The sequence below is a fragment of the Ambystoma mexicanum genome, chromosome 9, assembly GCF_040938575.1.
Source record: "Ambystoma mexicanum isolate Mex_15411 chromosome 9, UKY_AmexF1_1, whole genome shotgun sequence".
NCBI classification, from domain to species: Eukaryota; Metazoa; Chordata; class Amphibia; order Caudata; family Ambystomatidae; genus Ambystoma; species Ambystoma mexicanum.
In genome coordinates this window covers 610,617,455-610,632,639 of record NC_090931.1, presented here as the reverse complement: position 1 = coordinate 610,632,639, position 15,185 = coordinate 610,617,455, and the positions used below count along the sequence as shown (strand labels likewise).

The following is a 15,185-nucleotide window of genomic DNA, read 5'->3' as shown; positions in this document are numbered from 1 at the left end:
TCGGTATATGGGCATTCTATATACATGATTCGATATAAACACTGTATACCCACCTCTACTTCGTATTACATCACCGGCCCATTGTGCCGTTGCAAGAACTGACACCACCACTCTCCACTGCACCATTAGCCCGCCACGCCTCATCTTACATCACTGAGACCACCTGCTACACTTGCAGCCCTCTGCCTTTCAACCTGACTGTGCACCCACAGGCTCTGCAGATAGACCACCAGCCATCTGCACCTCAGCCAATGCTAGGCCGCTACTCATATATTTGACACCTTCTGAAGGTCTAACAGGACTGCATACCCGATGTGCAATATTTGCATGCATATAGTGTTGGTTGTCTGCAGGTTTTGTATCATCTACCCTTGTGTTGTGTTTCTGACAGTACCCCTGGTTTCCAAGATCTGCCCGAGCGACACATACAGGGTGTGGAAGAGCGGGCAGAACCTGAGAGTGGACACGACACTGCTAGGGTTCGATCACATGGCCTGGCAACGAGGGAGCCGTAGTTTCATCTTCCGGGGGCAAGGTGGGTAGACTTTGCAAATGGTTTCACAGTGTCTTCCACTTGGTGGCTCCTATCTCATTCTGTTGCCCGTGCTTACAGGATCTGCATTTTCTCTGTTTGATTTCTCCCTGATTTCCTTCTTTTTATTTTTTGTTTTGGTTTGCCGTTCACACCCTTCACCTCTTCGTAAGGATAGCTCAGGGGCAACACGTTTGTCTCAGAAGCAAGGCAACACGGCGCAACACAGGTTTGACTCCCAATCCTGTGCTTAGAAACCACTCGCTAGTATTAAGTGGTTATATGTGATTTTTACCGAAGTAACATTCCGAGTGGTAAGTTTTACCGAGATAAAAAATACCGAAAAAATACTGATTTTTTTTTGTTTGGGGTCCCCCCAAAACCCCTGTTTTTCTACCCTTTTAACCCCTTCCCCACTCATTTTAACCCCTTACCCCAATACCATATATATATATTTATGTAACATTTTTGGTATTTTTTACTTCGGTGAAACGTACCACTAAAACTTTAACGGTAAAATGACTGGATACCGTATTTAGCGTGTTATAAATGAACAATAAAATAAAAAATAAAAATAAAGCTATGTCCACGCCTTCTGGCACCTCTGATTCATTGTTATGTTATACCAGCTTTTATAGAGCACAGACCTTGCTCGCGAGCAGCCACGTGCTGTACTGTATATAGTTGGGAATTGGAGCATACCAAGCAGGGGGTTGATGGAACAAGGTAACTGGGACAATTGATGAGTCAGGTTTGGTTGTAAAAGCAGGATTTTCAACTCTTGTGTGATTCTTTCCGTCTTCTAGGCTCACTCTTGCTCTTGCCCCTTTCACTGTCACTGCTGGTGAAAGGTTCCTACCTTGCTTGTACTCCCCTCTACCTGTGTTACTCTTGGTTCCCCCCAATGTCGGACACGCCTACAGAGTGTTTCCTTTTAGCAACCCAATTCCAGAGATAAATAAACAGCCAGTCCCCTCGCTTCCCAGAGGCATAGCCAGGATTGTCCAAGTGGGGCCTGAAGCTGATGTAGTTGTGCCCACTGCAGTGACATTAACATCTGCAAATGCCCACACAGCACAGCTGAGTGGGCATTTACAGATTTTGGGTGGGCCTTGCATTTAGGTGCAGATGATGGGTGAGTTCAGAAACGTTTGTCCACAGAAGGTGTTTTGCTGCATAAATATGTTTGAAGTAAGAGGAATTATACATTAACTCTGGGTGCCACGCCCACTGATTTTCAGAGGAAAAATGCATACAAAGGAGAATTGGAATTTGCCTCCTCTTCTAAGAAATAGCAGCATTGCTCGATTTAGACCCCATCTGAAGGCCTTCCATCCATGAATGCTGCTCTAATAATTGGGCATATCTTACAAACGTGGCGATCATGGATGTCACCCAAGCATGGATCCCATGTTTGGTCTTCTGGAGGAATCAAATAGTTACCTTTTCACATGTCTATAAAATGCAGCATGAGTTTCGTGGTTGGTTGTACACCTTTTTTTGACACACTTGAGCCTTTCACTCTATTGTCCCAAACATGAATGTCTGTAGAGGCTGGAGGTATTTTTTAGGGAGATTTTCCTTAGGCTTATGGGCAGGGTCTACAGGTATGTCTTTCTGACTTAGGGCAGTGTTCATTATTTCATCAAGCTCCCCAGGCTCGCTAAGTGGTAGTGCTGACCGAGCAGCCCAGGCCTATCTCTCAGGTGGTGGAGTGAGGTGGGTAACAGATACAGCACACACTTTAAATTAATACCAAGTGAGAAAATGTGCACACACTAAACAGTTTAAATAAAAATGTACGGCCTCATTAGGAGTTTGCTGGTCTGGAAACAAGGGTGCCGGTAAGCTCACCAGCACCCTTGTTTCTGGATCGGCAAACCCGAGTCTGCCTGCCGCAGCCACTGTACCTGACCGGGCTTACGTAGTTGTAATCTCGCGGTGGCACCGGGATGTCAGGCGCCGGAAAAATATTATGTGTTACCGCCGGTCCCGTAATGAGGCCCATAGTCTTTATTGAAGGAAACGCAAGAGATAAAACACTACACTAACAGCTAAGCAAATTTTGTAAAAACAAATGTGCAATGCTGGAAACAGGTGAGTAAAACAGTTTCCTCAGAGCTCATTAAAGAGCCTTCCATAGATGGGAAAATGCAATTTGGTAAGTAAAAAACATTTCCTATCTAGGCCTGAATGTTTGGGAAGATAACAAGGAAGACTGGTTGTCAGTTTCTGGAGTTCCGCTGGATGTGAGCCAACAGCCGACCCTTGGCGATGAAAAGAAACCAAGAGTAGATCATTAAGGCTAAGAAAGGACTTGATAGAAGCGCCGGAAAGTCGGGAGAGCAATACCGTGGTCTACAAGTCAGTTCTGAAGCAGGAGGTTTTGTGATTGTCAGTGGCGGTCACTGTGAACATTGCTTAGCAACTACCTAAATTCCAGTGACGACACTCCAGTTCGGAGGAGAACCCAAGATTCTTTGGAAAGACGATTATTTGAGATTCAGTGGTTCCTGGGTTGAGGGTGCAATCAGAGGAGCTGAACGGTTGAGTAATTGTAATGGGTTATTTATAACGTGCTTCATACCCAGAGGTTTCTAAGCGTGGACCCGGGCATCGAACCAGTGATGCTCTGCGTCATCTTGCTTCACAAGACGAGCGTTTTGCCCCTGAGCTGTCCTCCCGAGAGGAGTCACTGCGGCTGGAGTTAGCCGGCGATACAGGGTTGCCCTGTCATTCTCAGACACAGAATACAGTTTCTGATACTAGGATCAGTTTGAGAAGAACCCCATGGAAGAATGATTATTGAAGAAATGCTCGCGAAGTTACGGCGGAGAGGAGCCAGACATAGAAGAATGGCTTGAAGGCGAGTTTGGTGATGCAGTTGCTGAACAGAGTGCAGCAGAGGCCCCTGGCATTTCCCAAATCTGGGAGACAGAAACAGGGTGCCTGCCTGATGACCTAGGATGAAGATACTCTGGGCAATTTGGCACAGAGTATTAGAGTCCTAGCAGTGAAGGGGCTCCAACCCTGGTTCCAGCGGATCAGGCATTGTCAGAAGATTCAGAAGATGAGGCCATCTAACTCTGATCCATCTGTCCCCGTGGGAACAGGCGGAAGGAGTGTTGTAGCCTGTTTCCGTCTGGTCTTCTGGAGAGGCAGAGCTTTGCCTTCTGATTCAGTGGAGCATCGAAGAATTCTGATGCAGAGCCTGAGTCCTTCCTTGAGTAGCAATTCTTCCGGGAGTGAAGGTAAAGAGTTCCAGCAGCAGGAAAGGTCAGTGGATAAAGGAGTAAAGGAGTCTTGAAGATTGTAATGTGCTACTTCTCTTGGACCTTTACTGATGTTTTTTATTTTGTTGAAGGAACGATGAGACTTAATGAAAACGTTTTTTGTAAAACAAAAAGAAATCATTAAATAAAAAATAAAAACATTTTTAAAAAAGGAGTCTGTTTTCATCCACCTGGGGAGGCAGAGAATGTACCCAGCTCCCAGTCAGACACCAAGTATCATTCAAACAGAGGGATGGTCACCCAATGGCAGACCAACCCTACATACACATCAATAGGCTCACACAAAGGAAGTGAATCCACACTATCCCAGACAGGCATCTGCCAGTCAGAACTGATTTCAGGTTGACTACAACCCCCAGGTCTGGGAAACGCACATCCAGTGAATAAGGCTGGCCACTTCCTCTCTCACACACAAAGATGGAAAAGAATTAGTCATGTAACCCCCTCCGGTCTTTGAGGAAACAGACAAGCTCCGTTTTGTGAAATGGAGGAGTTGGTAAAAAATGGCACAGCCAGGTGGAATGGGTTTCAACAAGTAGATCTACGTTATACAGGTCAAAAACAACCACCGGCCAATCCACATCACTAACAGAGACGGGGTACCTTTTCTGGGACACTAAGGGGTCATTCTGGGACACCACTGCCTAAGGAATTAGAAGGACCCTTAAGGCATAGCACACAAAAACAGAGTGACACTCTGAGTCAGGCTTTCGATTAAGCCTGGCTAGGAGCCATAAAGTCTAAAAGCCATAACACTCACCAGAAACAGCAGGGTGCTACTCCATCAGGTAAAAGGTGGGCTTGTACATTGATAACGAATATGTGTGTTTTAGGCATTAAAGCCAGATGGAGCCCTAGGAAGCTGTGCAGGCCTCATCTTCTCCATCTATTTAGGTTGTGGATTGTGAAGGCAATTTAAATATACAGCCTTACTCCTCCATGTAGCTGCACACACCCTTTGCCGTCCCTTCCCTGCATGCTACATAGCATAAGCAGTGTTTCTCCTTTGCTGGAATTGGTTGTGGTTAACAGATATCCCCTTATAGGGCTTGCCCCTCAGGCCCATCACATGAGCAGGGGTAACGTTTGATGTACCCACAGAAGTCCTGTCACAGCTTGGGCGCAAAATAGTAGACAGGCCCCCCCTACAACTTGTGTGCAATACTCCTATTGACTAGGTATTCTAACTGGGAAGACTCTTGAAGTTTTTGGTTAGACACTCTGTACAGTGTTCACAGCATGATACAAGACAACACAGTGTCGCTTGACCCAATGCACAAAGTACTTGTGAATCCCTCAGTGAAAAGATGCTGTCAGGTTTGAAGGCAGAAAGAATGGAATTAGGAGGGTTTGGGGAATTTATAAGATAAGGGCTGTGGGAGGAAGTAGAGGGAGGTGGTGGGCATTAGATGTAATAGTTAAGGTTTCTAACCTAACACCACCACCCTACTTTCCCAAACTACACAGGAAGTAACAGAGCACTTCTGGGGAGCGGCCATTTTGGACCTTTATTAGGACTCTGGCCTTGGAATGGTGCTGCTCCGTTCCACTTTGCTTTGTGTGCCTTGTGATGACTCCTTTGCTCCTTCATTGCGCAGCAAGTAGGTTCTTCTTGCAGGCCATCTCTCTTGGCCCGCGAGCACATGCTTTATCCCTATGCCAGCCCTCTCTGAGCTACTGTGTATGAGCTTTTCGTTAGCCGCTCCTCAAGGTTCCCTATTCACGCTCCCGCTAGTTGCTGGGGCCGGTTTCCTTCCACCATCAGCCCCGGCATTTTATAGGTTTTCCCCATCATTTGTGTGTCTTTGCATCCCTTCTTAGCGACGCCTCACTTGTTTTCTCACTTCCTGACTTCCTTAAGGGTAGAGCACCAGTTTCTCTTGACCCTTATTGTGCCAGCATTGTTTATTCCCATTGGCTGTTGGGGTTTTTACCACCTTGTACCCTTGACATCACACTGTAATCCAGGGACCCATAGGGCCCGCTGGGATAACGCCACCCCTTGCTTCGCACTGGGTAAGGAACTTGTGTGTGGGTTACCTTGGGGCTCAAGGGTACTGGGGAAGCGCGAAAAAGGTGGTAACTTGATTCTTATTTGTTTCAGGTGTCCAGCAAGTATCATGTACCGGGCTCTTTAGGTGATCTGCTTCCCCATCCTCGCAGGCTTACGCTAATGCTAGCAAGGATAGTCTGCCCTTTTCAGAACCCGACAGGCCGCTGGGGAGGACCAGGGTCTGACGTCTCATTCCTTATGTTACCATATCATATCGAAACCCTTGCAAATGCCTTGAACCTTCCTATTTCATTGGCATTTTGCATAGCACCAACATGCACATTTACTCACTTCAAACATTGCAGGGGATTTCTGGAACTGGTTGGCAGGCAGCCACCAGCCATATAAGCCCCTGAGTTGTTTCTAAAGAAAGTATTTTTTTCAAGTTGTTTTGAAATAGGGCCCTGGAGTAACTCCTAAGACAACATGATGAAGGAGCGGGCATCAGGGTGCCATCTACTCAAATATGGGATCACCTCAGCAGTAGTTGATAGTCTTGTTGCCAGGCAAGATTAGGAAGCCAGGCCTTAAACCTGGAAGTGCTTCCTGAAATAGTGCCCCAATATCTAAAATCCCCCTCACTGGAATCCGCATTGACCATGCTTCATTCATTGTTGCACACGCTTACTACTCATGTTTAGGTATGTAAGATTTTGTCAAAGTTTTCTATTTATGTTTTATTTCATTTCAACAAAGCTGTGAGTTTATTTTCATAAGTACAGTGCCCACACACTTTAAGGACAATGGCCTGATTCCCTCTCCTCTTTTTATCTTTGACGTTGCACCTGCGCTTGCATTGCACAGACTCTGCCTGTCAAAATAACTAATGTCACCGTCAGGATGTCAAAAGCAAAAAGTCTCAATGTCCAATGTCAGAATCCTAACTCTGTCCCTCACACTCTAAATTAAGCTAACTAAAAAGGAGGTCTTCCTGTCCCAGAGGAATGACTCTCTTCCCCTGGACAAAAAGACAGTTCTGGGTTTCTTAGTTCCTTTACGTGGTGGAGAATGTCTCCCTTCCCCAGCCTACTTCAGGTTTGCAACACAGTTCAACAATTGGTGGTGAAATATGGTTGTTCCCCAAGTGGCCCTTCTCAGGTTTCTTCTCTGTATCTGGGGTCCCGGGCCCATGGATTATCTAGCCTGGTTCTTTTACACCAGGCACTATGATAAAGAAGACGAGGAGTCTCTAAACTGTGGTAGGTCCCTGACCCTGGTTGGCAGACCTGGCTTCTTTTTACCAAGTACTGCGATGAAGAAGAATGGTTTGGATGCCTAGTCAAGCTATGGTGTGTCCCTGACCATAGTTGGCATACCTGGCTTCTTCCTACCAGGTACTGTGATGAAGAAGAGTGGCTTAGATGCTCCTCCAAAATTTCGTGGGTTCACTGACACGGGCTGGCAGACCTGGTTTCCTCCTACCAGGTATTGCGACAAAGAAGAGTGGCTTGGATGCTCCTCCAAGCTGTAGTGGGTCCCTGACATTTGTTGTCAGACCTGGTTTACTCCTTCCTCACGTCTCCTGGTTTCAAACACAGATTTGGCTCACTCGCCTGCCAAACTCTGTATTCCTCTGTATTATTCTCACAGTTCCTTCCTTTCAGGGTCTCTTCATGTCACATACAGACTTGGTTTACTCCCCTCCCAAGTACTGCCTTCAGATATTGCTCTCACAGTTCTCTTTATGGTTTCTCTTATGTGACAGACCTGGATCATCTTCCCTCCAAGTACTGCCATGAAGAAGATTATGCCTTCTTATCACTTGGTATGTCCTTCTCTCACAAGGGTCCCAGAACCTGTTTCCCTTTTTACCATATCTTGGTAAACTGTCCATTAGTATCAGGTAGGGGCTGTCTTCTTCACCCCAATTTTCCTTCAATATGCATTTCAGGGTTTCCCTCACCCTCTAGGGACCAACCACAGGCTCATCCACCCAGTTAACAACATGGTCTTGGCTGCAGCCCTCCGGTTGGTCGCAGACTTCCCAGTATTCCTTTCTGCTTTGCCGGTACGCTGGTGTTCTTGTCGGCTTGCCGCAGTGGCTCTGCGACTCCAGACCCACTTTGGCATCTGCCTCTTTGCCAGACCTGCTGGGCTGCACTGCTCGCACTTCCCACAGCCATCCTCTCGGTTTGTTTAGTGGTTCTGGTGGAGACCGCCCCTTCAGCGTCGCTGCACCTGGGTTTGCTCTTGCCGGTCTCCCCTGTGAGCCTTAGCCCCTCTCGTTGTTCCTTTCCAGAGCTTCTGACAACGGGTCAGTCCGTTGTCAGTCTTTATGCTCCTAACCAGTAAGCTCTGTGACTGAAGACTACACCGTTCAAATGGTTTCCACTGAGTGATCCGCGTGGCTCTGCGCCTCTTCCTCGTCACAGTTTCTTGCTTCATATCTTCATTGTATTCATCCCTATTCTTCCTCATCTCAATCCTTCCTACTTCCTGCATACAAAAGAAGTGTATAGGATAGGATGGAGGGGTGAGGAGAGGGTGGGTGAAGCAGAGGTCAGGGTATAAGGTGGATACCGCGATCTCCCACTATAGTCGTCACAGATCTCTGGTATTATTGCGACGGCCGAAAATGCTGACTTTTTTTAACCCTTTACACAACATATATATGCGGTGGGAGACCCCCTGCACCCCCCCATATTAATATTATACTCTAACCCCCCCCCCACATATATATGTGGTGTAAGGGGGGTTTAAAAATAAATCAGCATTTTCGGCCATCGCAATTCCCAGGTCGACATTTTTGTACGATTCCATTGTCACTAGTCCCATGGGGGTTTCCTCTCCCATGAGATCCACCTGCTGAGTTCCACACCCAGGGGGACTATCAGGTAGCGGCCTCGCCTCCCTGGCCTAGTGGGAAGAGACTCCTTCTACGGAAGTAGTGATGACATCCTGGGATTCGTACCCTCGCTCGAACAATGCTAGCAACTCTCTCTGGTTTTAACTATGTTTTCTACTCTGAACTCTTTGCAAAGAGGGCAGGCCCCCCCTTTATTTCACCCTGTTCCTCGAGTCAGTGGTTGCAATATTGAAATATTATGTGAACGCTTACTCACTTCCTAATCAGTCCCTTTTTTATTAATACTGAGCAGTGAGACAATCAGTTCTTGTTCAACACTGAAAGTTTCAGAAAAGGATTACATCTTTGCTACAGAGATTATCAGCCTAGCTGGGCATTGCTGGAGCAAATTACACAGGAGGCCCTCCGTAGAGGATTCACAAAGTCTATCACACTCAGGCGGGTTCAGAAAGAACGATTTCTATCAGGCAGTATTATAAATATCTCAGGGAGTACACATAGAGGGAATACAACAGGTAGGTTTAGAAGCAATTAACGTGAGGGTGAGGCACATTATCCACACAACGCCACACACAGACACGCTAATTGGATTATTAGGAACAGTGCAATAGTCATTAACACACTAGAGAGGTACTATAGACACACACACACCCATGCATGCTTCCTTCACACACAGAATAAGCAGGCACAGTGTCAGATTTCTTCATTCACGGAAAATGGAGGTTAGCAGTGCAGGCTTCCTTCACACACAGAACAGGTACACCTCAAACCTCCCTTACATGCACAGAATAGATGGAGCACAGTTGGCATCAGTGTAACATTGCCCCACTCACTAAATAGGTGGAGTACAAGCAACCTTGCACTCTCTCCTTATAGTTAGAACAGATACAGAATGGGCAGTAGCAGTACATGTCCCCCATAAAGGAAACAGGGACAACATGGGCATCAGCAGAGCAAGCTGCCATCAAACTTTAAAAAACTCACAGCATGTCCAGCGGGGCGAGATTCCCTCTGGCATACAGCACGCGCAGCAGCAATGCACGTTCCTTAATGGGCACATATGTAGTACAGCATGAGAAGCAGCCTCATACAGGGCAAGAGGACAAGGGTAGGGCTTTTCATGCATCATCACAAAAAACATGCAGCATGAGCAGGAAAACCTTCCACAAACATAGAACAGGCACGGCATGGTCACTTGTGACGAGATACACACATACACACACTCTCTCTCTCTCTCTCTCTCTCTCTCTCTCTCTCTCTCTCTATCTCTCTCTCTTTCCCTTTCTCTCTTTCTCTCTCTCTCTTTCTTTCTCTCTCTGTGTCAAGGCTGCAACACTACATTATTAAATAAGTAACTAAAAGGACAGGTTTTATTGTTTAAAATGTTTGCATTCTAACAATAGTTCCATTTACTAATAAATGGTGATTTTATAAAGATTATCTCACGAACTTGGCTCCATTGAAGGCTCTAGAGGAGTGGTTGTGGTTGACATTTTTAAATGAAATTTGCTGAATAGATGCTTTATTTTAAAGTATCAATTTTGAAAATTACAAGTTTGACATTATTTTATGAAAAAAGTGGTTATTTTTATGAAAAATGTATAGAGGTTTGTATAGGGTACTTACTTTGCAAGCGCACTGATCACTGGGCCTCATTACGAGTTTGGAGGTAGCCATGCCGTCATTACCGGCATGGCTAGCTTCAAACTCGTGTCCGGGTCCCGAAAAAAGGGAATTACCAGGCTATTCCAACTTTTGTGGGCCTGGTAATTCCCATTTTCGGAACCTGGACCCGGTACATCCCCATTCCCATTTTAGCCCCTATAGGGCTCAATGGGAATGAGGAGGATGCTAACAACGGACCCGTTAATGGGGGGTCCGTTGTTAGCATCCTGTTCTGCTCGCGGGTGCCGGTATGCACGTCTGGCCAGACCAGACGTGCATACCACCACCCGCGAGCAAACTCGTAATGTGGCGGCCCGGTATGAACGGTGCCGGTACCTTACCAGCACCATTCATACCGTGGCCGCCAGGGTCGTAATGAGGCCCACTGTCTTCAATTGAAGTGTTTAATCTTGTATATGCATGGTCGCAAAAGTTCTGCATTTGGGCATGGTGTAAATCACGAACGGCACATGTCAAGTACGTGCTGCGCGGTGTGCTTCTGTATGGTGATTGGTTAGTATACATTACACATGTGCAGTTGGTAATTATTTGCACCTGTCATTTGTGAATGAAAACGTATTTTTTTTTGGTAAAGAAGTTAACGTTGGATTTTTTCATCTGCTAAATCTTGGTTTTGGAGGATTTCTCCATTGTTTGTTATGAAATTGTGATAGAGTTGTATATGTGATCACAACGGAGTGACCTGAGAAACTAGCAGAGAGAATATCACCATCACATTTTGCTGGAGTAAAGGTGCCCAGGTGCTGCTTCAGATGCCTCTCCTGTCCCTTTGGCCCACTCCTAACCTGCCCCAAAGTAAATATAGAGCTTCTTCGATGATTATTGTTAGGTACTGAAATGAACATAATGGTGTATAAAGTTTATAGAGTGCCCAGATTCACGGTGTAAAATGCATCGGTCTTGTCACAATTCATTGCAAATCACTCCAATTGGCAGTCCCCCTCACACAATCTCTCTTCTTTGCAATGGGGGAACTGACCCATATTGCTAACCTTAATATCTAAGTGCACCCAGAAACCAACCCCTCTAAGGTATCTGCGGTACACACCCCATTATCATTAAGGTGACAATAATTGTTTGAACATATTCCCTGATTTTAAATTCAAATCAATCTCCGCATGGAATCGTTTCAGTTCTGGTGCACAATTCTTGCAAGTTCCTGTCTCAGAGTAGTTTACAGCTGTCAGTCTACCTTTGCTTGCTTTTCTATTCCAGCAGGACTATATGCCAGAATGCCATTGCCACACTCCACTCTATCTCATCCACCTTCATCAGCCCTTCTCCTGCCCTCCTCTCTTGCTGGAAGCACCCCCTCTCTGCCACCATGCCACTCTTTTTCTCCTACTTCATCTGCTAGGTTTTACACCCCGCCGCATCCTCCTCCCATCAACCTTTCCCGTCCCCCATCCCTCTCCTTGACATTGTTTACGATGGATTCAAAGCCTTCCAGTCAATCAACCTTGAGTTCTGCTCATGTCACCCGGAGTGGGATGGGAATGCCTACATGCGGGCCTGCAAGACCATAAGTCTACATTTTTCTGAATGCAGAATGCTTGCTATTGGCTAAAAAAGCCAGGCCTGGTGAATATTGTCACAGATGATAGGGCCATACTAGCAGGCTGCTCTCATCCTTTTCCCCTGAGCCCTTCCCTTTCTGTGCATGCTTCTGTGAGGTCTTCCTTTCCTCCCATCAGCTAGTGTCCTGCTCTGTCTTTCTTCTTAGTCTCTAGCCTTCGGCCAATCATGTTCCTCTCACCTACACAGCTCTTCTTTTACTTCCTCCTCACTGCAACCCTTCTTCTCCACCTCATGCCTCTTCCCAGCATTCCTCTCATCCACACTCCTTCCATCTCCTCTTTTAAGACAATCCTCTGCATCGCATGTCTTGCCCATCCTTCTGCTGTCCCAGGATTCCCTTAGACATGTTCCTTCTATCCTCATTCCTTCACCCTCTTAATCTTTCTCTTTCCCTTATCCTCACTCCACCCTCTTACCTCTGCCCTTCTATCTCACCGACCCTCATCTCTTGTTAGACCATCCTCCCCACTCACAGATTGGTTTGGGGGTTCAGACCTGCATTAGAGAGGTCATAGGCCATCCTGGGCCACTGACCAGGGCAAACCCAAGCCTATGAGCACTGCTTAAGATGGTCTATCGCTCAGCAGGACTTAGCAGTGACGGCACGGGTGGCCCTGGATTCAATATTGGCCCTGGACATTGACCCCATTTTGCTGCAGGTGAGCGAAATAGTCACCAAAACTAAATCCTTGAAGGAAGCCTTTGCGAGGCTCTTGCAAGAATATGTGGAAAATGTACTTATCATTTTTTTCCTTTATTTCTTTCTTCCTTTTCCTTTATTTAACTTCTAGCTTTATGTTAGTATTTAAGACGTTGAGGGGAAGAATTATCACTTGTTTTTTATGTATTGTAAGTCTTGTGGATAGGATGTTTTCACTGGAATTTATTTTATTATTTGTATGCAAGATGGTAAATTGAATAAACTAGTTTCTAAAAAAACGAATATATGGACAAATAGGTTGAAATGGTAAATTGCAAAGTACTTGTGTCCATATGTAGAAATACCAAAGCAGTATAGGATAACAGAGGGAAAACACACTGAATGCCTTTTAACGACCCTTCGCTCCAATGGGCTCAGGGGGTTACGGACAAGGGGATGGGAGGGGGCCGGGTGGCCGGGAGTGAGGGTAAGAAGGGCGGAACTGCAAGGAGTTTCGATCTCAGTTTGCTGAGGTAGCACTAAAGACTGCTCCGAAAGCTGCTTCCGAGTGATAGCAGTGAAGAGAGAGCGCGGGGGAGCTGGAGAGAGTGCTTAAGTGCATTTCTGAGTATTAGCATATGAAGAAGAGTGTTTAAGGGTCTTTCATATTAATGGCAGTGGGAGACAGAGTCTAGGTATCAGCTAGCCCTGGTTCTAACCTTCAATGTCACCTCACACACACCCTATCTTTGCCAACTCTGCCCAAAGTTGCAATAGCTGACAGCAGAGAATGCTGGTGAGGGGTTTGGGTAACCATTGTATAATAGTGAAATAGCTGAGAGAGGGTGAGCGATGACGGACACTAGTTAAGCAGTGTGTTGGGCAAGGAGTATCCGTCCAACCTGCTAAACCTGTGAACGTGAAGCAAGAGGGGGACTTCAAAGAGACTCTTCTTCATAGGCTGGAAGTCAAGGAGGATAGCACAGGGGCAATGCGCTGGTTTTGGAAGCAAGACCACGGAGAGCAACAGAGGTCCGGATCCGCGCTTAGAAACCGAAATCAGGTATGTTTTTTTTTATTTATTTGTTGAGCGCACCGGACCCGAAGGTATCTGGGCGCATTACAGGACTTGATAAGGTTACATGTACATGGATATAAGTTTACAATAGACACGTACAGGAAGATATTTACAGGCAATATGGCATGCATCTGATGCTAAGGACAATGTCAATCTTATGCATATTGCAGGAGATTTATAAGAAATCTGGAGGATCCGCTTATAGAATGTTACCAGTCAGGTGCAGAGCAGGATCGAGCATAGGGCTGGACTAATAGGAATCAGACTTGCAAGGTCAGATGTCAGTAGACACTAACCAGTTTTTAGTCAGTTTCCTGAAGCTTTGGAAGGTCTGGTCTATTGGCAGGTGAATGGGGAGAGAGTTCCAATAATGGGCGGCCTGAACGGTATGTTATTAGGCGCGTTATAAAAAATAAATAAATAAGAGGTCTTCCTGCTGCGAGCATTAGCCGCTGCCCGAGTAGGTTGACGGTCCTGTGTCTATATTAGGCTAAGCAGCAACTGCACATTTGGTTGAGGCGTTTTAGGGCTTTTTAACCCATGAGTGTCTGGTGGCACATCATTTGTCCAACCTACATTTTGGCCATTTAGGCTAAGTGCAAAGATTATCACTGTATCCATGGGGGTTCCAAACTAGGACTTTTTTTGTAAGGGTATAGGTGCCCATAACCAGAATCTGCCAGGTTAGGCCAAGGCTTGGTTTTTGCCAGGTCAAATCCAGTCCAAGGTACCCTAGTGACCACTCCTCCCATGTTTAGAATTAACCCATCCCAGATCAGCCCACAGCCCTTGAGGTAGCAGAATTATAATTGTTCTTTTGTAAAGTGATTTATACCAGTGAGTAGTGTTTAAGAGCGGGATTGAGATTTTAACCTGTGTTGGCTGCGTTTTCTTGCTTCCAAGACAAATGTGTTGCCGCCGAGCTATCCTTCCTCATATACCGTTATCATACGTGAATCTGAGCTCATGCGTGCAGCGTTTGTTCTCGGTACCGAAGGGAACTGCCTTACTGATCTTTGTTGTATTGTATGTTTATTTGAATTTGCCTTTTCTACTGCCACACACAGCCCCTCTGGAACAGGGGCTCAGCACTGTCTGAAAATATGTCAATACCTGGATGCATCACCATCTCACAAGTGTGCTTTGTCCCAGAGACAGAGGCAATGCTACAGTGCACAGCACTGTTTCTGTATCCACAAACTGAGTCTTACTCAAGGAATCAAAACTGCCTGCAAGTTCAAATGAACTTGCTCCCTGGCATATCCAAAGTCAAAGAATGCTTGTGATGTTATATACGTGAATATATTATTGATTAAAAAAAGAAGCGTGTTTCATGTGTCTTCTGTTATGGACAGCTTTTGTTGTGTCTAGAGGGTCCCTTACTTTCAAGCTACATAACATTGATTGGCAAATCTGAGCTACCCAAGCAATGCATTCATGTATTCCTTGGGGAAGGGCCTTGCATGTGTACATTCACAAACTAAAGTAGCAGTGTACCAATTACTCAAAGCATTTCATA

General features: G+C 45.9%; 1 protein-coding gene across 2 annotated transcripts in view; it reads left to right on the top strand.

Moving 5' to 3' along the window:
* The window catches only part of ANKRD13B (ankyrin repeat domain 13B), a 598,589-nt gene that overhangs the window by 452,699 nt on the left and 130,705 nt on the right, over nt 1-15,185 (top strand). For both annotated transcript variants that reach the window (XM_069615263.1, XM_069615264.1), the window contains exon 5: nt 392-535. In XM_069615263.1, coding sequence (XP_069471364.1) covers nt 392-535 — 144 coding nt within the window. The remainder of the gene's footprint in view (nt 1-391; nt 536-15,185) is intronic.